At 37.9% G+C, this 25,689-nt stretch overlaps 1 protein-coding gene and 5 non-coding genes across 10 annotated transcripts; all 6 read right to left on the bottom strand.

The window, feature by feature from the left end:
- Window positions 1–5,134: 5,134 nt before the first annotated feature.
- Window positions 5,135–5,207, bottom strand: trnav-cac (transfer RNA valine (anticodon CAC)). The gene has a single exon. It is a non-coding gene; the product is annotated as a tRNA-Val (tRNA).
- Window positions 5,208–5,847: 640 nt separating this feature from the next.
- Window positions 5,848–5,920, bottom strand: trnav-aac (transfer RNA valine (anticodon AAC)). The gene has a single exon. It is a non-coding gene; the product is annotated as a tRNA-Val (tRNA).
- Window positions 5,921–7,363: 1,443 nt separating this feature from the next.
- Window positions 7,364–7,436, bottom strand: trnav-aac (transfer RNA valine (anticodon AAC)). Its single transcript has one exon. It is a non-coding gene; the product is annotated as a tRNA-Val (tRNA).
- Window positions 7,437–7,884: 448 nt separating this feature from the next.
- trnav-cac (transfer RNA valine (anticodon CAC)) lies at window positions 7,885–7,957 on the bottom strand. Its single transcript has one exon. It is a non-coding gene; the product is annotated as a tRNA-Val (tRNA).
- Window positions 7,958–8,577: 620 nt separating this feature from the next.
- trnav-aac (transfer RNA valine (anticodon AAC)) lies at window positions 8,578–8,650 on the bottom strand. Its single transcript has one exon. It is a non-coding gene; the product is annotated as a tRNA-Val (tRNA).
- Window positions 8,651–9,844: 1,194 nt separating this feature from the next.
- Window positions 9,845–25,619, bottom strand: LOC127413533 (BTB/POZ domain-containing protein 9-like). Of its 5 annotated transcripts, none has more exons than XM_051650761.1 (11): window positions 25,420–25,619; window positions 22,599–22,810; window positions 20,958–21,321; window positions 20,058–20,325; window positions 19,490–19,712; window positions 16,007–16,126; window positions 15,565–15,674; window positions 14,338–14,527; window positions 12,135–12,242; window positions 11,927–12,029; window positions 9,845–10,489 (listed from the first exon to the last, which is right to left on the bottom strand). In XM_051650761.1, the coding sequence occupies exons 2-11, from the start codon at window positions 22,781–22,783 to the stop codon at window positions 10,325–10,327; spliced, it is 1,836 nt and encodes a 611-aa protein (XP_051506721.1). In that variant the 5' UTR covers window positions 22,784–22,810; window positions 25,420–25,619; the 3' UTR covers window positions 9,845–10,324. The 5 variants fall into 5 exon arrangements, with proteins under 5 accessions (XP_051506721.1, XP_051506720.1, XP_051506719.1 ...); XM_051650760.1 differs by lacking the exon at window positions 25,420–25,619 and adding an exon at window positions 23,822–23,842; XM_051650759.1 differs by lacking the exon at window positions 25,420–25,619 and adding an exon at window positions 23,537–23,760.
- Window positions 25,620–25,689: the final 70 nt, after the last annotated feature.

The following is a 25,689-nucleotide window of genomic DNA, read 5'->3' on the forward strand; positions in this document are numbered from 1 at the left end:
TTTAAAAAAAAAATGCTGTATGGGTTGCGATAAGATAGGGGGCCCAGAGTGCAATGTTGTCATTGTTAGGGGCCCCAAAATCTTCATGTAAGAATGAGAATGATTATAAATTAAATATTACATGTTCTTAGGTGTGCCAACCCTTCTATATTTTGTGGTTATTATTATTTCTAGATTGTTAAAAACCTGTGAATTCACAGGGTGCTAACAAAGTATGATGATAATTATAAATTAACCATTGGCTTTTCATATTGTAGTGTACATAGTGTTTTAGTGTTTAAAACCGATTTATCGTTGGTTTTAATTTGGTCTATAATTGGCCGATAAATATATCAGCGGCTGATATATCGGTGCATCCATAGAAACAACAGAAGGGTGAGTAAATAATGACAAAACGTTCATTTTTCAGCTGTGCTGCAGAAGGTAGCACACCCCTGACATATTAAAAAAAAACGTTTCTCCTATGGGGATCAGGGTTTGAATCCGACTTTAGTCATGTTCCCGATATTTTGACCCATCTCGCACCCCTGCTTTCCTGTCCGCCTCTGTTCTATAAATAATATATATACAGTGCATCCGGAAAGTATTCACAGCGCTTCACTTTTTCCACATTTTGTTATGTTACAGCCTTATTCCAAAATGGATTAAATTCATTATTTTCCTCAAAATTCTACAAACAATACCCCATAATGACAACGTGAAAGAAGTTTGTTTGAAATCTTTGCAAATTTATTAAAAAAAAAAAAAAAAAAAGAAAATCACATGTACATAAGTATTCACAGCCTCTGCTCAATACTTTGTTGAAGCACCTTTGGCACCAATTACAGCCTCAAGTCTTTTTGAGTATGATGCTACAAGCTTGGCACACCTATTTTTGGGCAGTTTCTCCCATTCTTCTTTGCAGGACCTCTCAAGCTCCATCAGGTTGGATGGGAAGCGTTGGTGCACAGCAATTTTCAGATCTCTCCAGAGATGTTCAATCGGGTTAAAGTCTGGGCTCTGGCTGGGCCACTAAAGGACATTCACAGAATTGTCCCGGAGCCACTCCTTTGTTATCTTGGCTGTGTGCTTAGGGTCGTTGTCCTGTTGGAAGATGAACCTTCACCCCAGTCTGAGGTCCAGAGTGCTCCGGAGCAAGTTTTCATCAAGGATGTCTCTGTACATTGCTGCATTCATCTTTCCCTCGATCCTAACTAGTCTCCCAGTTCCTGCCGCTGAAAAACATCCCCACAGCATGATGCTGCCACCACCATGTTTCACTGTAGGGATGGTATTGGCCAGGTGATGAGCGGTGCCTGGTTTCCTCCAGACGTGACACTTGCCATTCAGGCCAAAGAGTTCAATCTTTGTTTTTCATGGTCTGAGAGTCCTTCAGGTGCCTTTTGGCAAACTCCAAACGGCTGTCATGTGCCTTTTACTAAGGCGTGGCTTCCGTCTGGCCACTCTACCATACAGGCCTGATTGGTGGAGTGCTGCAGAGATGGTTGTTCTTGTGGAAGGTTCTCCTCTCTCCACAGAGAAACACTGGAGCTCTGTCAGAGTGACCATCGGGTTCTTGGTCACCTCCCTGACTAAGGCCCTTCTTCCCCGATCGCTCAGTTTGGCCGAGCGGCCAGCTCTAGGAAGAGTCCTGGTGGTTCCAAACTTCTTCCATTTACGGATGATGGAGGCCACTGTGCTCATTGGGACCTTCAATGCTTCAGAAATTTTTCTGTACCCTTCCCCATATCTGTGCCTCGATACAATCCTGTCTCGGAGGTCTACAGACAATTCCTTGGACTTCATGGCTTGGTTTGTGCTCTGACATGCACTGTTAACTGTGGGACCTTATATAGACAGGTGTGTGCCTTTCCAAATCATGTCCAATCAACTGAATTTACTACAGGTGGACTCCAATCAAGTTGTAGAAACATCTCAAGGATGATCAGTGGAAACAGGATGCACCTGAGCTCAATTTTGAGTGTCATGGCAAAGGCTGTGAATACTTATGTACATGTGATTTTTGTCATTTTTTTTTTTTTTTTTTATACATTTGCATAGATTTCAAACAAACTTCTTTCACGTTGTCATTATGGGGTATTGTTTGTAGAATTTTGAGGAAAATAATGAATTTAATCCATTTTGGAATAAGGCTGTAACATAACAAAATGTGGAAAAAGTGAAGCGCTGTGAATACTTTCCGGATACACTGTGTATATATATATATATATATATATATATATATATATATATATATATATATATATGAGAAACATCAACTAGTACTGTGTCTTTCTTTTAGAAATAGGCCTACTTCACAGCCAATGAAATCCTGCAGGCGACCTTCTGTAGTAGATTTTTCTCAACTCGTCTATAATTCAAATGGTGTAATGGTCTATTGTATATCTGTGCCTCATAGAACTCTTTCTTGGTGCTATTATACTGTAAGGATAAAAAAAAATTGTTGCATGTGAGTATTCGGTTTAGCTGCTAGACACAAAGCATGTCAATCACCTCCTTAATTCATGAGAGACAGTTTTAGAGGAAAGATGTTTGAGACAAACAGCCATGGATTTCATGGTAAATCTTTATGTGTGCATGCCTCTCCATAAACTAGTGCTTCTCTTATCTATTCATTCATTCCCAAGAAAGAGCAAGGGCTTTATTGACAGTGTGGGCCAGCAATGCTCTAGTGTTCATAGGGTTGTGGATAGGATAACAGAAAGCATCCCTCTTATAAGAAACATTAATCTTGTTATAACTGGATTGGACTCTTGTAGTCATCAGCTATGGAGAATAATGGAAGATCTACAGAAATGTGCAATTGGATGTGGTGTGTGGTGTTTAGCAATGTTTATTTTGGCAGAGCACTGAAAGTGCAGTGTGTATTTGACAGGTTGTTTTTCATTACAAATCTGGTGAAACGCTGTCATCTCATCATTGACTGTGATACTGTGTCGAGTTTTTAAATTTGTATAATAACTTGTAGCGGTTACAGATGTTTATAATTGCGCGCATGTGTGAACCTGCAGCACTTTGCTTTTGTGCACAGCAAGCGAACTGATCATGATCCCTGCGTGTGCACACTCAACACCTGTTCACACTGAAGCGCACACAACCATGTATCAATTTTATTACATCACAGCCTTTTTCGATATGACCATATCGAGATTCTGATAGGGATGGGTATTGATACAGATTTCCCAGTTCTATTCGATTTTGATTCACAAGCTCTCAGTTCGACTTAGTCCTATCCAATTCAATATCAGTTCATATGTTTAATTTATAATGTCCATTTTGCTTACATATGAAAACAGTTCTCTCCCAGCTAATGCTGTTATATTATACATCTATTATATAGGGGACCTTCTAACTAGGTACATTACAAAAATATAAATTTGACTAATTATCTTTTATTACTGTTCACTCTGAAGTGCACACAACCATAACTTAATTACATTGCAGCCTTTCATATCGCGATTCTGATAGGGCTGGGTCTTGATACAGATTTCCCGATCTGATTCGATTCCGATTCACAAGCACTCGATTTGATTCGATTCGACATCAATTTATAACGGTATATTTAAATTATAATGTCCATTTTGCTTACATCTGAAAACAATTCTCTCTCAGCTAATGCTGCTAATTATATAGGGTACTCAAATGTACTCACTAGACACATAACGAAAATATTAATTTTATTTTTTATTTTTATTCTTTTATTTTATCATTTTGGTCACATTTTCCATTTTTTAAATATACAAACCCATGTATTGCATTAGTAAATATGGTATTTTATTGCATATATTGTATTTAGTTATATTTTTTTGATTACTTGCATAATTTGTAATATTTACAAGTATTTACTTTGATTTGTTGAACACGTGCTGAAAAACAGTCCTGTCTCTTTAAGGAAACCGGTTTTGTAAAGAAGGTCTGTAAATTAGTAATTATTAATGAGAGAGGACTCTAATGGCTTTGCCTCATCTCTAATGGCTTTGCCTCATCCGTGCTATGCGTGATTAGAATTAAATGTTGTTGTTGTTGTTGTTGTTATTGTTTTTGATCAACAATTGACTGTAAAGAACAGAAAGGGTATTAAAAAACAGTATTCAATGACAAACGGATTGCGTGAATCTCGTCTATGGACACACATTACATGGATATTCCTAAATGTTTTATTGCCAGCAAAATTATTGGAACCACATGAGGTTGAGTAAATGATGACAGAACTTTCATTTTCAGGGGAACTATCCCTTTAAGCTGACTTGCGTTAAGATTTCTGTATTGTTTTATGCATGCAATTAGTTTGAAACCAATGCATAGATTTTCTTATTTCATATTTCTCTAGTGTTTACTATATTCTCACGGATGAAGTACATATCACTTGCACTAATAAAGCAAACGAGATAGTGTACATTGGGTTGGGTGTGACTTGATATGTTTTGCTGGTACTCTAAGCTCCTCTGTTCCACTGGTTAAAATAAACAGGCTATACAGCTTACTTTGGCTGCTACCGTCAGGGCGGGCTGCTCTACCATCCCTCAATCTGCTGATCAAAGACCTCTAAACTGCCAGAAACTAAAGAAGGCAAAGACGACTGCTGTAGCAGTAGCGGCAGGGACGGTTTCTTTCAGTGAACTCCTGTGTGCCTGACAAAAGAACAAATCTAGATGGACAGAATATGTTCACGTCTAGTCATGTGAATATGACTGCGGTTAATGGGGTCATCCAGTGCCAGGAGTCTTGTTACAGCTTCTAAAGGGTCAATACCACTGGGCATGAGAACATGAACAGGACAGCAAAGAGAGAAGATCAAAGGGAATACTAAACAAAACCTTTGGCAAATGTAATGGGAAAAAATGGGAGAGATGTTGAAACATCTCATTGATAATAGTGGATAATAGCAGTGGAGGGTCAAGTTAACTATGTACTCAAAAGTAACTATTATATATTACAGACACAGTGGAAGACTATCCACAACTGCTAGTTCTAGTGCGACATCTTGTGGAGAATTACTTTAGTTTTATAATCATCCCATAAATCGTTTACAACGTCGCTTATATCAGTATGCAGGCATGCCATTATAAAAATGTTTTCCCCCAAGATGATAATATAGATTTAGGGTTCAAGCAAACTGCTAGTTGCAAAATATTGTTTCCGCCCGGTTTCGAACCGGGGACCTTTCGCGTGTGAGGCGAACGTGATAACCACTACACTACGGAAACACCCATGCAATAAAGACGTAATTAGCATGTAATAATATGAATGCGAACCCGCTTAAAATTGTTTTTAGTATTATTAACATATTACAGATAACAACATGCTAAACAGGGGGGGGATTAAGCATGTGTTATATATGTCTCAGTTCTGTGAAAACAACATTTAGCATATTTATGTAGTTAACCGTTTCTTTGAAAATAACATTTAGCCATCTTTGTGTGAGAAACAGAAAACTAGAGAAGACATACATTTTTTTAGGTTATTGTTTTACATTCGTCAGCTTGAGTTGAACTTCATTTAACATTTTGGATATTGGAAATATGGTATACTTATTTGTCTAGTTTTAAACAACAATATATAGCACTTTCACTCTTTGCAAATAAAAAAGAAACATGCAACATGTATGCGATTATATTTGTCTCAGTTCTGTGAAAACAACAGTTAGCACTTTCCACGACAGTGAGAGACAGAAAATACAGAAGAAATGTCTTTTTCAAAAACAATAACACGCAAAACTTAAAATGTGCCCTGATCCTCTTAAACTTCATATTTTATTTTAGCTTCACATTCGTCAACTTACGTTTTATTCAATTAATAAATAATAAATGTGGGAAAACTAGAATAACACATCAATAAAAGAAAGATTGTTTCCGCCCGGTTTCGAACCGGGGACCTTTCGCGTGTTAGGCGAACGTGATAACCACTACACTACGGAAACCTGTATATAATAACGTGGTTATAACGTGGTATTATCAAAAAAAAACAATGATAATCATTAGCTTTAACTTTCCTTAACTTTTCCAATGCATTCTCTATGGTAGTGTCTTACAGTACGGATGTAATATATGTTTGGCCACACGTCGAAATAAGTGGCGCTGTTCCGCATTTTTGTATGGTAAGGGAGACCGACAGGCGCAGGTAAAGTTCATCACAACGTCTCAATCGCATCTCAACCGCTAGAATCAAAGTAAATAAAGTTCCATTTAATCTTTTATTCCATAGTTTTTGTTGTTTTTAACACTCTCAGTGTCTCAATATTTTATGATCATTTAAATGGAAGGTTAGGTATTCAAGATTTGATTGAAGTTATTTTTGGTGACGTGAATACAATTAAACTAACGAACGTGAACTGCGAAAAAATTACAAAGTTCTTTTACACAACATAGTCTGTCATCCGAGTATTTAGATTATGCTATAGTAGGGCCTAAATCAAATAAAGAAACCTGAATGATAAAGTGTAGTACCATAACGTTACATATTTACCAGTGAGTTATTAGCTTACCTTTGTCATTTCCATAATTGTGAATGGGCTTTGCTACTGTAAGCTAAGTTACTGTTAAGGACATTAGCTCATATAGATAGTTTCTGTTTTCTTGGTCTGCAATGACAGCAATTATATCACTATTCTGGTACTGGTACCACTTTTCAATTTTGTATGTTTACTAATTCATTTATCTATATTGCACCTTTCAATATAGGTAATACAAATATATTATAACATTCGAGCTGAAACATAATTCTAGGACAGTAAGATCTACAAGTGATGTTAAATCTCTTATCAGTATTAATAGTAGTATTACTATGTAGTATGTGTTATTAATAATGACATATTACATGTTATTGTGTATTACTTTCATTAATATTTGTTTTATCTATCTCTATCAACACTTTAACTGTACAATTACTAAATTAGCCTTTATTACATATTTTTTTAAATGTGCTTTAATCTACAGAATGAAGAAGATAGAGTTCTTTCCCGGGAGGAGGACAGTTCAGTTTAGAAGAGGCCCATCGGGGCATTTAAGACAGGACCCCTCCGCTGAGGCAATGACAATAAAAAAACAACCCCTCCCTGCAAGACAAATCTGCACCTCAACGGGAGGAGGTTGTCAAGGCCAATGCCCGTTCTGAGGTGCTCCTGAGAGGAGGTGATGTATCTGACAGGCAGGAGGTGTTAGGAGACTACATCCTCCAGTTTGGCAAATACATAGGCAAGTCCTTTCGTTGGCTGCTGGAGAATGATGTTGACTACACCTTGTACCTCACCGGTAAGGTTGAACAGGAGGAGAATGCTGGACAGTTCAACCCAGTCGGCCACAGAAAGGACAGCCTACTGTCTTTTCTTGAGTACTCCAGGAGCTTCAAGGAAGTTGAAAAAAACTGTTTCCGCCCGGTTTCGAACCGGGGACCTTTCGCGTGTTAGGCGAACGTGATAACCACTACACTACGGAAACCTCTATGTATTAATACACGAATTATCGGGTAATAATATGGCCAATTTCAAGTCTGAACCGAATAATTTTTAAACATTTTCATTATTACAGATAACAACATGCAATATTAATATAGTTCACCTTCTCAGTTTTTTTATTTTTTTGGGGGGGATATAATACACAGTTCGAGTTTAACTCAATAAATTAAGCATGTGATATATATGTCTCAGTTCTGTGAAAACAACATTTAGCACTTTCCACGAGAGTGAGAGAAAATACTGAATAAATGTCTTTTTCAAAAGACACTAACACACATTTAGGCTATTGGAATAAGAAACTTTTAATGCAAAACTTAAAATGTGCCCTGGTCTTCTTAAACGCCAAACTTAGCTTCACATTCGACAGAGTAAGTTTAATTTATTTAATAAATAATAAATGTGAGGGAAAAGAATTATGAAAAAGAAAAAATTGTTTCCGCCCGGTTTCGAACCGGGGACCTTTCGCGTGTGAGGCGAACGTGATAACCACTACACTACGGAAACCTCTATGTAGCAACGCAGTAATTATCAGTGTGTATCCTATGAAATATATGTTTGTGGTAATTTTTATAATACTCAGTTCGAGTTTAACTCAATATATTAAGCATGTGTTATATATGTCTCAGTTCTGTGAAAACAACATTTAGCATATTTATGTAGTTAACCGTTTCTTTGAAAATAACATTTAGCCATCTTTGTGTGAGAAACAAAAACTAGAGAAGACATACATTTTTTAGGTTATTGTTTTACATTCGTCAGCTTGAGTTGAACTTCATTTAACATTTTGGATATTGGAAATATGGTATACTTATTTGTCTAGTTTTAAACAACAATATATAGCACTTTCACTCTTTGCAAATAAAAAAGAAACATGCAACATGTATGCGATTATATTTGTCTCAGTTCTGTGAAAACAACAGTTAGCACTTTCCACGACAGTGAGAGACAGAAAATACAGAAGAAATGTCTTTTTCAAAAACAATAACACGCAAAACTTAAAATGTGCCCTGATCCTCTTAAACTTCATATTTTATTTTAGCTTCACATTCGTCAACTTACGTTTTATTCAATTAATAAATAATAAATGTGGGAAAACTAGAATAACACATCAATAAAAGAAAGATTGTTTCCGCCCGGTTTCGAACCGGGGACCTTTCGCGTGTTAGGCGAACGTGATAACCACTACACTACGGAAACTTCATATAATGTCTTGTAATACCTATGAAATATATGTTTGTGGTTAAAAAAAAAAAAAAAAACATTTATAATACTTAAGCACTTTCATTATTACAAATAACAACACGCAATATTTTCGTTGAGAATAACATTAAGCCATCTTTGGAAAACTCCATATACCTTTCCTCTGGCTGTGACGTAATAATGAAGTGTACGGAACAAATTGTTTCAAAATATGTATTGTAGCCAAATTCATTGTTTCATTTAAAAATATTAGTAGTCGTCTTAATCTGGTCTAGCAATTTAGTTTACTAAAGTTCTCATAACGTTAAGACAACTCAACACAGTATTTTATTTCGAACACAACTTTTTTCGGCATACCCTGCAGCAAATGTAAGCATATCCGGTAACCAGAATATGTTGTGTTTTGGATGCTGGTCTCCAGGATTTAGTCTCACCAGGCTAACCAGCAAGATTACTTCTCCAGAATGACCATGCCGGTCCTAGGTTTGTTTGGTGTTTATTGCCATATCAGCTACAATGGCTATTTCATGGCAAATTCAGGTGGCAATCAAATGATTCATAAATACAACACACCTTGCAAAAACAGTACATAGAAAAATGGAGACTATTCAATCCAGTACAGTAAATCAATTATATAAAAGATCCTTTAGTTGCACCTTTGATAATAAAAATTCCAAAAGCTTTCCTTGGCACCCGGTCCAAGGTAGACCAGCATAAAACCAGCTTAGAAATTTATTCTGGCTTACACTGGTCTTTTCAGCAGGGTAGCTCCCTAATGTTAGTTCCCACTCAAACACTCTCCATCTGTCTCCATCACTCTCCAGCCCTTGGGGAAGTCTCTTGATTGCGGTGAGGAAGTTTGTTAAGGTGCATCTGTTCCTGCTTGCTTAATGAAGGCAGTATTATGGTATCACTTACCCATCTGTGCCTGACTGAAACTAAAAATGCATTATATCCCCTTAGAGATGGAGACATGTTAATGTGTGCTCTGATTCAAGAGGCTCTCTGGCGCTCTCCATCTGTTTAATTGGCTCCATCTTTCTCACCATCACCTGCAAATAATTCAGCCCTGATTCTGGCTGTAAAGCTTGTTACAAATGCAGCTCAACTTGTTATTCATTAATATTTGTGGGCACCCTGAAAATATAAGACAAAGAATTGTAGAACATTGCAAATATATTGCAAAAATCGGTCTGTGATACTTCATTTTATTTTTATGGTTTTGCAGTTCTCCAAACTTAATAAAATAAGTGCGTGTGACCGACAGTCAACAGCTCTGTTCCAAAACCCAGTGAACTGCCTTGCTGTCTAGCTGCCTATATAAGGAACATCGTACATTACTCTAATACGAATAAAAAAACTAATAGAAAATACAAATGTTAGGTAAAATGGTCAATTTTATTGTTGGAACAGCTTTTGCTTTGACAGCGCATCCATGATGGTTTAAAAAGCTGCATACATAGGCAGCTCACTTGGTTTTTTTGAAAAGAGCCATTGCTATCCTCAGCATTATGTTATATCCATCAGCTCAAGTATTTCATTATAAATATAAAGAGTTATTTCTTTAGCAGCACGTAACCTTAAGAACAAACACAAGCCAGTGAGAAGATTGTCTCAAGTGTGGTTTGTCATACTTATGCAAGTGAGCAGCATACAGAATACATCCACAGTCTATGTGTGCAAGGAGGATGATGTGGAGGGTTTCTGGGACATCAGGCATTGAGAAAGGGAGTTCTGGGAACTGCAGTCTGGTTTGGGCTGATCTGGACCAGGACTTCCTTCTTTGACAACAGTGTCAACCTGTGCTGGACATTCAAAGTGAACACAATGGAACACCTAGTGGAAACATGGTGAGAAATGTTGTGTATTAGCGCTTCACAATTTTGTTAAAAAATCATGTTGTGTGTTTACTTTGGAAATACTGTAATTGCAATTTTACCTGCAATATGATAAACATTTAACATCTCATACTGATGGCATGTCAAGACTGTATGTGCTATCTGTGTTTTTTCTTGGCTACATCTTCCACGGTTGTATTGAAAAATTCTGTTACAGTTTATTGTGATAAAGCAAAAAAAAAAGGAGGTGGAAAATTCGGGGATCTCTTGATACCAAGCCAAGCAAGGTCAGGTAGACCAAGAAAGATTTCAGCCACAACTGCCAGAAGAATTGTTTGGGATACAAAGAAAAACCCACAGGTAACCTCAGGAGAAACACAGGCTGCTCTGGAAAAAGATGATGTGGATGTTTCAAGGAGCACAATACAACGATACTTGTACTTGTTTGGAGAGGGGTCAACAAGGCCTATAGTGAAAAGAATACCATCCCCACTGTGAAGCATGGTGGTGGCTCACTGATGTTTTGGGGGTGTGTGAGCTCTAAAGGCACGGGGAATCTTGTGAAAACTGATGGTAAGATGAATGCAGCATGTTATCAGAAAATATTGGCAGACAATTTGCATTCTTCTGCACGAAAGCTGCGCATGGGACGCTCTTGGACTTTCCAGCATGACAATGACCCTAAGCACAAGGCCAAGTTGACCCTCCAGTGGTTACAGCAGAAAAAGTTGAAGGTTCTGGAGTGGCCATCACAGTTTCCTGACCTTAATATCATCGAGCCATTCTGGGGAGATCTCAAACGTGCGTTTCATGCAAGACAACCAAAGACTTTGCATGACCTGGAGGCATTTTGCCAAGATGAATGGGCAGCTATACCACCTGCCAGAATTTGGGGCCTCATAGACAACTATTACAAAAGACTGCACGCTGTCATTGATGCTAAAGGGGGCAATACACAGTATTAAGAACTAAGGGTATGCAGAATTTTGAACAGGGGTCATTTCATTTCATTTTTTTTTTTTTTTGCCATGTTTTGTTTAATGATTGTGCCATTCTGTTATAACCTACAGCTGAATATGAATCCCATAAGAAATAAAAGAAATGTGTTTTGCCTGCTCACTCATGTTTTCTTTAAAAATGGTACATATGTTACCAATTCTCCAAGGGTATTTAAACTTTTGAGCACAACTGTGTGTGTGTGTATATATATATATATATATATATATATATATTAGTCTTATTGTGTATTCTATATATACTTTATTTTCAATTCAGTTGAATTCAATTTATTATTATTATTATTATTATCTCTGTCTTGTTGATGTTTGTATTGTTGTGCACTGGAAGCTCCTGTCACCAAGACAAATTCCTTGTATGTGTAAGCATACTTGGAAATAAAGCTGATGCTGATTCTGATATGATATCACTGTCTTACCTCGTTTGCAGTGTTATGAGTTCCCACGATACGTATGAAGGATGCAGGCTGTCTATCAAACACCAGAGTCTGCCAGGATCTGTCAGAATTATGTAAGAACCAACTACACATCATAACTATTTCAGTATTATATAAACACTAGGATAAAAATAATGAGGAAATACAGTATGTGCAAAAAAGAAAAACAAACAAAACAGTATGCACTGACCTGCATGCCACTTTAGTATGGTCAACGACCCTCACCCAGTGTTGCTGATTTGTGGACAGCTCCACATAATAGCTATAGCTTCTCTCATCACAGTCCCACAACAGCAACCTAGAGAGAGAGAGAGAGAGAGAGAGAGAGAGAGAGAGAGAGAGAGAGAGAGAGAGAGAGAGAGAGAGAGAGAGAGAGAGAGAGAGAGAGAGAGAGAGAGAGAGAGAGAGAGATGCCACAGTATAGTGACGGGGGAACTATACTGTAAAAAGGCACTGTCCTTTGGATGAGACATTATACCGAGGTCCAGACTCTCTGTGGTCATTAAAAATCCTATGGCACTTCTCGTAAAGAGTAGGGGTGTACCTCGGTGTCCAGGCCAAATTCCCACCCATTGGCCCTTATCTATCATGGCCTCTTAATAATCCCCATCCCAGAGCTGGCTACATTACTCTACTCTCTCCTCTCCACCAATAGCTTGTGTGTGGTGAGCATACTGGCGCACTATGGATGCCGTCGTATCATCCAGGTGGATGCTGCATGATGGTGGTGGGTGAGGAGAATCCCCCTACACTATGTAAAGCGCTTTGAGTGCCTAGAAAAGTGCTATATAAATGTAAGGAATTAATATTATTATTAAAAAATAAAAATAAACACATTGACTACAAGGATTTAATTGCTAATACGAGGCTAGTGCACGTCTCGTGTTAATGTTTATGTGTTAAAGAGCCACTGGATTAGACCACTACCTGTCACAGTCTGTCTCCCTCATTTTCTCCATATTCTTCAAGGACTCTTATTTTGAAGTTTTCCTCTGCACTGCATTTCCCATAGTTCACTTCCCTCATCACTCTCACCAATTCTCGTCACCTGCCCTCCATTTCATCATTAGTCATTGTTTGTATAAATACCCTCTAGTTCTGTTCATCCTTTGTCAGTCCTTGAAGTGTTACTTTGTGCTTAGTTTTGATGTTAAGATTTAGTGTTTGTTCCAGCGTTTGTTTCACTCCAGCAATTACTATTGCTGAGCCTTTCGTTTGTTCCACTCCAGCATTTGTTCCACTCCAGCGTGTATAATTAAAGGATTTAAAGTATCTACTCCTGCATCTCCTCTCTTCCTCTTCCACTCCTGGACACCAACATTACACTACCATCCCTTAAAGGAATATTTCATGTTCAATACAAGTTAAGCTCAATCCACAGCATTGGTGATGTTGATTACCACAAAAATTAATTTAGTCTCGTCCCTCCTTTTATTTAAAAAAAAAAAAAAAAAACTAGGTTCCAGTGAGGCACTTACAATGGAAGTGAATGGGGCCAATCCGTAAATGTTAAAATACTCACTGTTTCAAAAGGATATGGACAAGACATAAATAATATATGTGTTAACATGATTTTAGTGTGATAAAATTGCTTACTAACCATTTCTGTGCAAAGCTATATCCAATTTTACAACTTCGTTGCCATGACGATATAACATTGTAAACCCTAAAACAGCAGTAAAAACGACGATTTAAACAACTTCACAGCTTAAATAATACACTAGCTTTAACAGAAGAATTCATGTAAATGCTTTTATTAAATTATAAGCTTCACATTTTTACCTGTAACCCTCCAAAAATGGACCCAATTCACTTCCATTGAAAGTGCCTCACTGTATCCTTGATTTTTGCTTTTTTTATTAAAGAAGATATTAACGATAAGGGAAAATAAGGGATGAGTTGAAAATATTTTTGTGGTAATCAACATCACCAATGCTGTGGATTGAGCTCAACTTGTATTGAACCCGGAATATTCCTTTAATTAGACCACTCCCATTCCTCTCACCAAAACCCCACCCTCCTAAGACATGTCAGCCAAACCAATGTTAACAAATCTAAACATTAAAGGCAGTAAAGTTTTCCAATTCGGTCAAAAACACGGGATGTGACTCTTTTTACTGTTTACTGAGCCTAGGGCTGTCAAAGCGACAAGTGTGATTTTACTATGATACGATTATGTTGCTTTTGGAGCTTGACAGCATCTGTCCTCCTTCACATTCACTGCATGGAAAAACATTGTGTGAACACTCTGCTACACTCCGTTTGTGTTCCACAGAAAAAAGGGGTTGGAACAACATGAGGGTAAGTATATAGTGACTGAATTTTCATTTTTGGGTAAACGATTCCTTTAATTTGTATGGACTTGTGCCAAACAATACTTTTAGCTTTCGTACCGCATTGAGCCCAGCATGTATGGTTGAGCGAGCTGGACAACGATGGCTCCAGATCCCAGCTGATGGCAGGTGTATCCAGAGTCCCAGTCATAGTGGCTGGTGTCCCCGTTCAGCAGGGCATTCCTGCTGCGACTTACCCCCTCTATTACACTAGCACACGCCTGCACGGTCGCCACATTCTCTGTGGGAACTGCGGGGAGACACGGAGGAGGTATTACAGTAGCCAGGGTTCCCACACATTTTGACCGATATATTTACATGACTTTCTACTGGACTAAGAATAAAAAACAAAAAAACTGTATGAAGACTGTATTTGCAAAGAGCAATTTCTAGCCAATGAAATATATCAGAACTAAGTACAAGTAGAAAAATTTAAATTCACTAGAGACATTTACGTGACAATCTCCAGGCCTGGAAATCACAAATTAATTAATTAATAATTTTATTTATCACACATTATACATTTGCACATATACAGTGAAATTCTTTTTTTCACATATCCCAGCTAAACTGGGGTCAGAGTGCAGGGTCAGCCATGATACAGTGCCCCTGGAGCAGATAGGGTCAAGGGCCTTGCTCAAGGGCCTAACAGTGGCATCTTGGCAGTGCTGGGGCTTGAACCCCCGACCTTCTGATCAGTAACCCAGAGCCTTAACTGCTGAGCCACCACTTAAAGGTGCACTCAGTCATTTTTTCCTCATTAAAAAAGTTTTACTTCTAAAAATGAATATTACATTTGAAACATATTTATAAAATTATGAGCACTCACATAAAATGAAGGCTCCAGTCATATCAGTAACCTTATAAAAGCTGTTTTATTTTACATGGAGAGGGTCCCCTCATGGGGGCTGCCATGTTAGAATCACTCACTTAATCTCAGTAACCGCCCTTTTATTGGACACTTTCACTCATGGATTAAATTAATAATGGCTGGCAGTGATAATACATTTCTGCAATGGCATTTGTAACTAAAAACTACTGATTTTGAATGATGCTGCATCCACACCACTAGGTGTCAGCGTAAGTTCAAGACAACATAAACAAAACAAAAAAATACTGAGTGCACCTTTAAATCCCCTGATATTTTCAGTTTTACATGATTGTGGGAACCCTGAGTAGCAAGGCTGAAATATTTGTAAATTTTTTTAATAACTTCCAGAATAATGCTTTAATTTAGAGGCTTGATATACAAACAAAAACAAACAATGACTAGAAAAACGACATTACCTAGTAGGCCTTTCTCCAGGGTGAAAGTTTGCTGTGTGAACATGCATTCTAGAGCCACCAAGTGAAAAACTTTGTTCACAGTGTTATGTGTCCCCACGACACGAATAAACCTGTGTCCAGACAAAACAAAAACAACAAAAAGTGTTCACATGTAAACCAGACTTCAACTAGCACAGCATTTTAACTAAAAAAAACCCAGCAATTTCTGCAAATTTATTTTATGCTCTGTTGACGCTATTTGCTTGTAGTGAATGTCACCCATTAATGAATGAGCCCTGATGGCCTCCACAGAGAACATGCAATAAAATAAACAAATAAATAAAAGAGAATCATATGTTCCTTAAGCTCTACACTATATATTATGTCATGTTTTACTGGGCCCAAGGTGGATAAATCAAGGTTTAATTTGAAAAGAGTTGAGTTAGTGTTGTCATAAGTATACCTGCAGACTCGTGCTGGGAAATAAAGGTTCTGCCAGGAGCGGCACAGAAACTTTGAGTGATCCACCACACGTACCCAGTCTAGCTCATCCATGGACACCTCGATATAGTAAGAGTATGACCTGCAGAAATGAGAGAGAAACACTACAGTTGATGCTACATGTTCAACTTTTGTACATGTTTTTGTGATGGTATCTCTCAAATCTTATTCAAGTTTGCATATGTTCGAATCAGGAGCACGAAAAAACATTGCGACAGGTTTGACGTCAATTATGACAATGAATCCAATATGTTTCAATGGGCCTTATTCAGGGCCGGAGTTGGATTCATATTCAGCCTGGGAATTTCATGTCTGAGTCAGTCTCCCTTTTTTTTTGAGGGGGGAGAGGGAGGGGGGTGAACATGATAACATTAAAACGAGAACAAGGCAAAATTACACAATATATGCAATTACTCGAGAATTATAATAATAATAATAATTGTATTTATTTCTCACACATAATACATTTGCACATATACAGTGAAATTCTTTTTTTCACATATCCCAGCTAAGCTGGGGTCAGAGTGCAGGTGCAAGGTCAAGGGCCTTGCTCAAGGGCCCCACAGTGGCATCTAGGCAGTACTGGGGGCTTGAACCCCTGACCTTCTGATCAGTAACCCAGAGCCTTAACCGCTGAGCCACCACTGCCCCAGATGCACAGATACCACTTTATCTCTCCTGATCCGATTCTGATACCTGAAATCTCAGTATTGGCCGATACATTTACATTTTCTCATTTAGAAGACACTTTCACAAATGAGACACATGGCAAGCAATTTGTCATAAAAAGTTTAACAACATCTGCAGTATAGGACTGCCAGGTTCTCACAGTAGCTGGAGTAGTAAAGATGATAGCACAGAAGAAAGACATACTTTTTTTTTTTTTTTTTTGTACAATAAGTGCAGGTTATGTGCAGTAGTAAGTGCACTTAGTGTGTGTTGGTTAAGTGCTCGTGGAACAGATGTGTTTTCAGCAGGTTCTTGAATGTTGAGAAGGTAACAGCAGATCGTATGGAGGTTGAAAGCTCATTCCACCATAGAGGAGCAGAGAAAGTGAACGATAGTGAAATAGACTTTGAGCCTCTTTGTGATGGGACCACCAGGCGTCACTCATTCATAGACCGCAGAGAGCAAGTTGGAGCATAGACCCGATATCGATCCCGATCTGACACCAAAGTTTTTTTACTTAATCAGTTTAGAATATCTTTACATTACTGTGTGGAACTAATTTGGGGTACTCTTTTATATGTCAAGAAACACAAACCTCTAACTACACATTATTTCAATATAAATGTATAGCCTTTTAAGAAAACCTCTGTTGTTAACTAGTTTACTGCATAGTGTAGCAGCAAAATTAACAGTAATTCCAGTTAGAGCCTTAGCAGAAAAGCAGTCTTTAAAGGATTCAGAGCTCTCTATATAGTTGTAAAATGTCAGTCTACTTTTCATTCACACAGTTATTTTTTGGAACCCAGTCAACTTAAAGGAATATTCCGGGTTCAATACAAGTTAAGCTCAATTGACAGCATTTGTGATATAATATTGATTACCACAAAAATTAATTTCGATTCGTCCCTCCTTTTCTTTAAAAAAAAAGCAAAAATCTGGTTTACAGTGAGACACTTACAATGGAAGTGAATGGGGGCCAATTTTTGAACTTTAAAATACTCACTGTTTCAAAAGTATAACCACAAGACATAAACAGTATGCGTGTAAACTTGATTTTAGTGTGATAAAATCACTTACTAACCTTTTCTGTGTAAAGTTAAAGCCAGTTTTACAAATACATCGATGTAATGTCAACAAACCATAAAACGACTGTAAAAATTACAATTTAAACAACTTTACAGCTCAAATAACACATGAGTTTTAACAGAAGAATTAATGTAAGTGCTTTTAATATAATTTTAATTATAAGCTTCACATTTCTGCCTTTAAACCCTCCAAAAATTGGCCCCCATTCACTTCCATTGTAAGTGCCTCACTGTAACTTTGATTTTAGCTTTTTTTAAAGAAAAGGAGGGACGAGTTGAAATGATTTTTTGTGGTAATCAATATTATGCCACAAATGCTGTCGATTGAGCTTAACTTGTATTGAACCCGGAACATTCCTTTAAATATTTCTGTCATTTGTAAACAAATAATAGTGATAATAATAAAGTATTATTATTATAATTATTATTGACTTTTAGAATTTTATAATACAATAGTAGTCTATTTTAGTCGTCCACATTTAACTTTAAAACCCTCTGGCTTTTATTTTGACAGTCAGAACACTCCAGGAAGTCTTGTAAGTGTGTGTCAACAGAGCTGCGCCTTTCACTGGAACGTGCTGCACATTCATACTCTATATTTACTTCTAAATATATTGTCTCTAGCGATTCTTCTAGAGACATTGAATAAAATGCACAAGTCATATGGACTACTTTAATGGTGCTTCTGTAGTTCTTTTATGTCATTTTTGGAGATTGACAGTAACAAACATGACTAACACATGCTATCGGATTTGGATCGGGCTCGTCGTACCAATACATGAGCCTTCTAAAAACGTCAGTATCTGAGCCAAAACAAATTCAGGTGAATCCCTATTTTTTTGTGACAACAAAAACATTGTTTTTTATCATTCTGCATTGCAAGGAATGAGGATTTCAGAGATTAACTGATTGAGATTGTGAGACTACAGTACAGTCAGTATTAATCTTGTGATGATCTGCTACCTGAAGTACATTCATCCATTCAGCTAATAGTATCTGTTCTCGGTGGATCTTCCGTGATTCTTTCCCCGCTGTCAAGTGAAGCATCCTTTTGATTGTTTTGTCTCTCACAGCCCACTCTTTTATTTGTTTGGGTGCGAGAGAATAAAATACGGTAGAGACTGCATCCACTATAATACTGAACAAAATTCTGATCCCTTATATACCAGATGATACAGGCGGTTGGCAACTGTTATGCAAGACACATGAATGAAAGTTTATTAATCAACACACAGACCTGCCTGACCAATATTTGAGCGGCCCACCGGGAATTCTCCCAGTCCTCCTGATTAGCAACTCCGGCCCTGGCCTTATTCATGGAACACGAGCAAAGCAAAGTGTGTAAATCTTTTATGAACTCACTCTTGCATAAACTGTCCCGCTGAATTCAAAGAATGGTCTAACTGACAATTTACGGTCAAATTTGTTCATGAATTTGAATCTCTTCAATTTTGGTCTGTTCGTCACACAAAGATGTCATTGGGCATCAAAACTCTTAGAACATAGCGCAAATGTTGTATGGACTACTTTGGCGCTTTTTGTCATTTTTTCAATTTCGCTGTATGGGAAAGAGCATTGTGAACATTCTGCATAACATTTGCTTTTGTGTTCCACAGAAGAAAGAAAGGGTTTGGAACAACCTGAGTAAATTGCATTTAGTTTTATTATGTGTTCCTTAAATGTGGTGTTACCTGCTGTCCTTGTCCCACAGCAGTAGACGTATGTGGTTGATGATATATGGTTGACCCAAGCGCACCTGGATGCCTGTGGCTCGACCCTCCTCTTCTATAGGGTGTCTGGAGAAGCCGTGGTCCAGATCATAATTCTGTGTGTCTCCATCTAGGAGAGCAGACTTCAGTTCACCCTTCACCACCACAGTGCCGTGTTTCATAGTGGCAATGTTCTCCTCTGGGACTATAAGACACACAAAAGATCATTGGGTACAACATAAATGACCAAAAAACACAGAAAATTTATAAACAAACTCGCTTGATTGATAAACAGAAGCACTATTTCTCCCTCATTTCAGTTCCAAAATCAATAGCCTTGCCAAGGTTTTTTATTTAATTTTTTTATCCAGTGAATATTAGCGCTTTGCTATGCTCACACACAGATGGCAGATTTGCCTAACCCTAACGGGTCTAAGAAAATTACATTTGTCATGATATGACCCATTTAAAAAGTGCTTTCTCTTATTAGTGGGTACAGTTTAAGCAGTGTTTGTCTCCAGACTAATAAACAGAGAGAGGGTTAACTGACTGAGCATGCCACGGTAGTTGAGGTCCATGTCTCTGCTCTCCGAGCGGGTCTGTATGGCATCCAGCAAGTCGTCTGGACTGAGAAGGCCCGAGGGACGAACCACGTTCAGTATTTCAGAGAGAGTCATCAGGGGCAGGCGCACTGCTGACATCACTTCCTTTGCGTCCGGACCCTCACCATTGTGGTGACACCAGCGACAGAGAGCCTGAAAGATCTCTCTCTCACTGGCAGCAAATGAATCTCTCCTCACAACTGTCAACAGGGCAGACTGCAGAGAGGAAGAAAAAAATTAATTAGACAGTAAACCATTATAAAACTGATAGTTCGGCCTTTAAAATCTGATTGGATGAGCTATATTCAAAGCTGCTGTAAAATAGCTAATATAAACACACCAGCGAAAGGACATGCTATATTAATGTGCCAAGATGCTGTGTTGTTTTGCAACAGTATACAACCTACAGTTAGGCTAACTATATTACTTGGAAGATTTTTTTTTTTATTGTGTTAGAATTAGGGTTAATTCAGTGCAATTTTATATATATATATATATATATATATATGTGTTTTAAAAAATATTGCGTTAAAAAAATACAAGCAATTAATAATGCCCCTAGACCATAAGGAAAATTCCTACCATCAGAGCAATTCAAACTTGAAGTACCACCTGTTTTCAGCAGGTGGCAGTAAGCGGAAAAAACAGCTGGACGGAGCATAATATTTACAATTATTTAAATATAACTATTTATAATTATTGAATCATTATATACTGGATTATTGTTATTTGAGGGCCTTTCTCATGCGATTAATTAACCTGCATATCATGTAATTAATTCGCTTAAATTATATCGATTGGCAGCCCTAATAATAATTAAGATGGTAACACAGGATGCTTAGACTCACCTTTGAAAGGGCGAGAAACCCATCTGACTTCAACACTTCGGGGGCGTTCCGGTCCATGTAGGCACAGCACGCCTCGGCAAGCCCACTCAGACAGTACAGACTAGCCACATCAAACACCAGACACACGTTCCGTGTGCTAAATAAAGTGCGGAGGAATTCGCAAATAGAGCACTCTAGTGGCTGGAGGCCATAGCGATGCGCCAGCCCCAGGAAATCCAGCAGAGTGTCCTCTCTGGCTTCACTCAGGGTGGCTCGGCCCGTGTACAGGTATCGCAACAACATGGAAAAAGCCTCGGCATGCGTTTCCTCCAAACGGACTTCAGCCTGGGCCAGCGACTCTCTCAGTCCTCCATATAGCAAAGCCCTGAAGAGGGGAAGTTGGAAAGAGAGACAGAAAAAACAGGTTGGGTTGAAAGCGGAGATTCATCAAGATTTGTTTACAAAGGCTATTTTGTTAGTTAGAATCAAAAGTTTTACTAAGGCAAAAAAAATATTTTTTTGTTCCTTAAAGTTTCTCAATTGAGAAAAGCCCCAATAGAGCGCAACACTGACACCCCATTTTTTCAGTGGCCTTGGTTCTAGAAATATTTTTCTTCCATTCAGTTTTCTATAGGCATTAAAATAAATTAAAAATAAATAACTCAGTAAAGAGTTCTTAGCTTCAAACCAAACCAACCAGGGCTGCATTTCCCAAAAGCATTGTAAGCCTAAGTTCATCGTAGAAGCCATTGGTGCCAATGGTCTCTAAGATCAACTTAACCTTGCAATGCTTTTGGGAAATGCAGCCCAGCTCTGAGATAAATCATAAGAGTAGAAAATTTGATAAGCAGCAAAAATGTATTTGAATAACAAAAAGGTACAAAATACAAAGGTACAAGACTGTTAGGTAAGTCAATAAACTACTCATCCCGTTTGAAAATGATGTAATGGAATCAGAAACGACCAAACAATATAAAACTATTGACTATAAGTCATCAATCATTTTCAAGTTTATTGCAAAATGTCCAAATAAATAAGTTTAAGGGTTTATGGAGATTGACTCAATTACATCGTTCTCAATGCTTCATGGGCATGAGCAGTCCCTGCTGAGGTCTTTAGCAGCGATTCACATTTCTAAAACACAATGCCTCTCTGATTACTATAAATCTCCACTTTCAAACAGCCCTCCTAAGCACTCTTCTCTCCTAAGAGTTGTTCTTTTGCTTTTGGAAATGTACATTCTTTGTACATATCGCCACCTACTGGGCAGGGAGGAGAATTTATAGTAAAAAAGCACTTATATATTGATCTGTTTCTCACCCACACCTATCATATCGCTTCTGAAGGCATGGATTTAACCACTGGAGTCATATGGATTACTTTTATGATGCCTATATGTGCTCTTTGAGCTTCAACGTTCTGATTACCATTCACTTGCATTGAATGGACCTACAGAGCTGAGATATTCTTCTAAAAATGTTTGTGTTCAGCAGAAGAAAATCAGTCATACACATATGGGATGGCATAAGGATGAGTAAATGATGAGAGAATTTTCATTTTTTTAGACTGAAACTATCCCTTTAAGGAGAGTGCACTGGCTTCTACTTCCAGAACCCTTCTGTTGCACCCTATAGATTTGCAACATCTCACAGCTATAGTCACCTGAAATACTGGCAGCGGGCCGCTAGAATGACTCTGTGTGCGGGAAAGCGCTTCTTCTCCACCAGGAAGGTGACGTCACTGTATTCTTCACCAGGAACTAAAGCACCGAGCTGCTCTGAGAGAAGGTGGAGGTGATCAATCTCAGCCGTAGAGCTCACCGGCCGCAGAGGATGACTGTCACTCATGACCACCGCTGGACAACACCTTTACATCTGAAACACGAAACAGATGAACCCAGTATTTCATTCTGGCAAATGAAGAACATTACAATGAGCTGGATCATCCTACTCTGCAGTACATTCCATGTCCCCATCTCTTCAAGCAATGTTAACCACCTTATAAGACTTTATTTTGGCTCATAAATCGAAAAACTAAACTCTAATACTTTTAGATACATCTTAATTAATTCTAATATAGATATTATCAGGTTTTTGTTAAAACTCAAGCTTTTTCTGTGAGATGAAGGGATGCAGGCACTTGGTTACCAGTGATAAAGTTAAAATGGTTTGATCATTACATAGTTAAGTGATATAATATAGAAATATGTAGTTTAAATGTCACTATAGGCCCCTACAGTAACAAATGTTTGAAAGGGTCTCAATATTGCGCACTTTCTCAGCAGTAACATACATATTTCTCAAGTCATTCATATCATTCCCTGACTGTCAGAAAAAAGCATTAAGATCAACAATAATCAAAGATTACAAGATGTTTTAGCAGAAGAACACTGCAAACTCTTACGTGTGAAATTAAGATCAAAATATGAGAATCTCTTCAGCTAACATTACCAACACTAATACATATTAAATTCGTTTCCCTCTACAGTAGGATGAGCGGACCACAAAGCTCTTTGACTCCAGTGAATAGCTGTATATAATAAAATACATGATACACATTTACGAGCTATAAATCCACTTTTTCCAGTCCAGAACGCCTACCGGATGTTTTTAAAAGCGCCCACAGGTGGTGCGTTTATGTTATAGCGCCTCTAGTGGATACTATTCATATTACTAGCTAGTAACTCCGACCAAAGTCTTTCTAACAAGTCCGTTCACTATCGGCCATTTTTGGAACGCTCCCGAGAGGCTATTTCCAGTCATGCCAGTGCAGCTCCAATCTTTTTGAAAACGCAATTTTCCCGGCTTGCGTCGCTAATGCGCATGCGCGTTCTCGAGATGATTTACAGGCGATGTCTTTATCTAAAAGGCGATTGGCTCTTTTACCTGTAATGCTTCATTTCTACATGGTTGGGCGTTCCAAAATAGAAGTGACCCGTCTCTGCTAAATACTCTTTGCTGTGACACAACACTGTCTTCCTCCAGAGGGCGCTTGGCGGTTCAGAAAGCCGAATCCTTAAATGCACTTCTCCCATGTCAGGATATATTCTCATCTCATGACACTTAGAAAACAGAATAGCCGTTGCATTGAAAATACACAGTGGAATGATAAAATAGTAGAATTTTTATTTAAGCAAGTCAGTCCATTCGGCCGGCATCTTGGGAACGCTCCTGTGCAGCTATTTACTATGGATACAAGCGACATACAAGTACAGCATCTAATCTCCATATTGGCCGCTCCCGTTTCTCCTGTTCATTTTAATACAAGTGGTCAATCTCAGCAAAACAGTCTCGGTTTAAGATCCATCGTAACTGACTTATTAAAGATGGCGTGTGGACATTATAACCTTTAAGGGGATTAGTCTACTACTAAAGAATACTTCACTTCTATTAGATGGGCTTAGAATGAAATATTATGTAATATATAAAATATTCGATTAAAAAAGTAAATTACAGTATTTTTTTTTTTATGTTAAAGGGATAGTTCACCAAAAAAAAATCTGTCATCATTTACTCACCCTCATACCTCATAAATCTCCATTTTCACATTCTGAAAGTGAAAGATGAGAATGATAGTAAAACAACAAAACAAAAAAAACACCTTTTGATCTGTTTCTCACCCACAACTATCATATCTCTTCTAAAGATATGGACTAAAACACTGGAGTCGTATGGATTACTTTTATGATGCGTCAGAACTTTGGCACCCATTCACTTGCATTGTATGGAGTGATAAAGCTGAGATATTCTGCTAAAAATCTTCATTTGTGTTCTGCAGAAGAAAGTAAGTCATACACATCTGGGATGGCATGAGGGTGAGTAAATGATGAGAGAATATTCATTTTTAGGTGAACTAACTCTTTAAGCATTTAGGTCACTTTTGGTGACATTTATGCCCCATGCCCTGCTGGTTAATTTCTGATCCAGGCAGATTAAACGAAACCTTTATTATTATAGCGCCTCTAGAGTCCCTTTTAAGGCAAGTTAGTCCACTCATCTTGGGAACACTCCCTGGCAGCTATTTTTTTCTGTAAACAAGCGGTATGAAAGTACAGCAAAGACCGACATCTCCACAACGGTTGGTCAAGTCTACAATCAAAAAACATATTTCAAATCAGCAGTTAAATCTGACAACAATGGTACGAAAAATTGTGCTCCTAGCTCAGATCATGCTAAAACGCCATTTTTCAGGCTAGCTAACAGGAATGCACATTCTCAAATTGACTTGACAGGTGATGTCTTTATCTAAGAGCTGATTGGCTCTTTAACCTGTAAGGCGGGATTTCCACTTCTACACCCGCCCTATTGGGCGTTCCAATTTCTCCCAGTCATTTTAATACAAGTGCTCCACCTTGGGCTAAACAGTCTTAATTGAGAATTTGTCTAATTTATCATTTAATTTTTTATGATAGCACCTCTAGTGGACAGAAAATACTTTCTCTCTTATAATTACAGCACATCTAGTGGACAAAAGCAGAACTTACCAAATGCCTCAGGTATTCTTACACAACGCTGACACAAAAAAAAACAAAGGGCTGATTTCTTCCTCAGCAAGATTCCTCATTTTGGCCCATCCTGCTTTGCAGTCATGCATGAGTGCTTCTGTTTTTTCAAAAAAACCTTTTGTTGGCAGCCAGTTCTGCTTGAAGTCACATTTTAACACTGGTCAGCCATATCAGAGTCTTTATTCTTCTTAAACCCTATTAATGTGTAAACCATTTTCCTGGCACATTCAAACATGCAAAGTATGTTTT

The sequence above is a fragment of the Myxocyprinus asiaticus genome, chromosome 23 (assembly GCF_019703515.2).
Source record: "Myxocyprinus asiaticus isolate MX2 ecotype Aquarium Trade chromosome 23, UBuf_Myxa_2, whole genome shotgun sequence".
In the NCBI taxonomy this organism is placed as follows: Eukaryota; Metazoa; Chordata; class Actinopteri; order Cypriniformes; family Catostomidae; genus Myxocyprinus; species Myxocyprinus asiaticus.

Excerpts from the sequence above, each read along its gene's own strand:
- LOC127413533 (XM_051650761.1), bottom strand. The coding sequence starts at position 22,783 with ATGAGTGACAGTCATCCTCTGCGGCCGGTGAGCTCTACGGCTGAGATT. Across the intron at positions 19,713-20,057 it reads CAACTACCGTGGCATGCTCA|TCCCAGAGGAGAACATTGCC; the intron begins GTCAGTTAACCC and ends TGTGTCTTATAG. Across the intron at positions 14,528-15,564 it reads CCTGGAGAAAGGCCTACTAG|TTCCCACAGAGAATGTGGCG; the intron begins GTAATGTCGTTT and ends GTCTCCCCGCAG.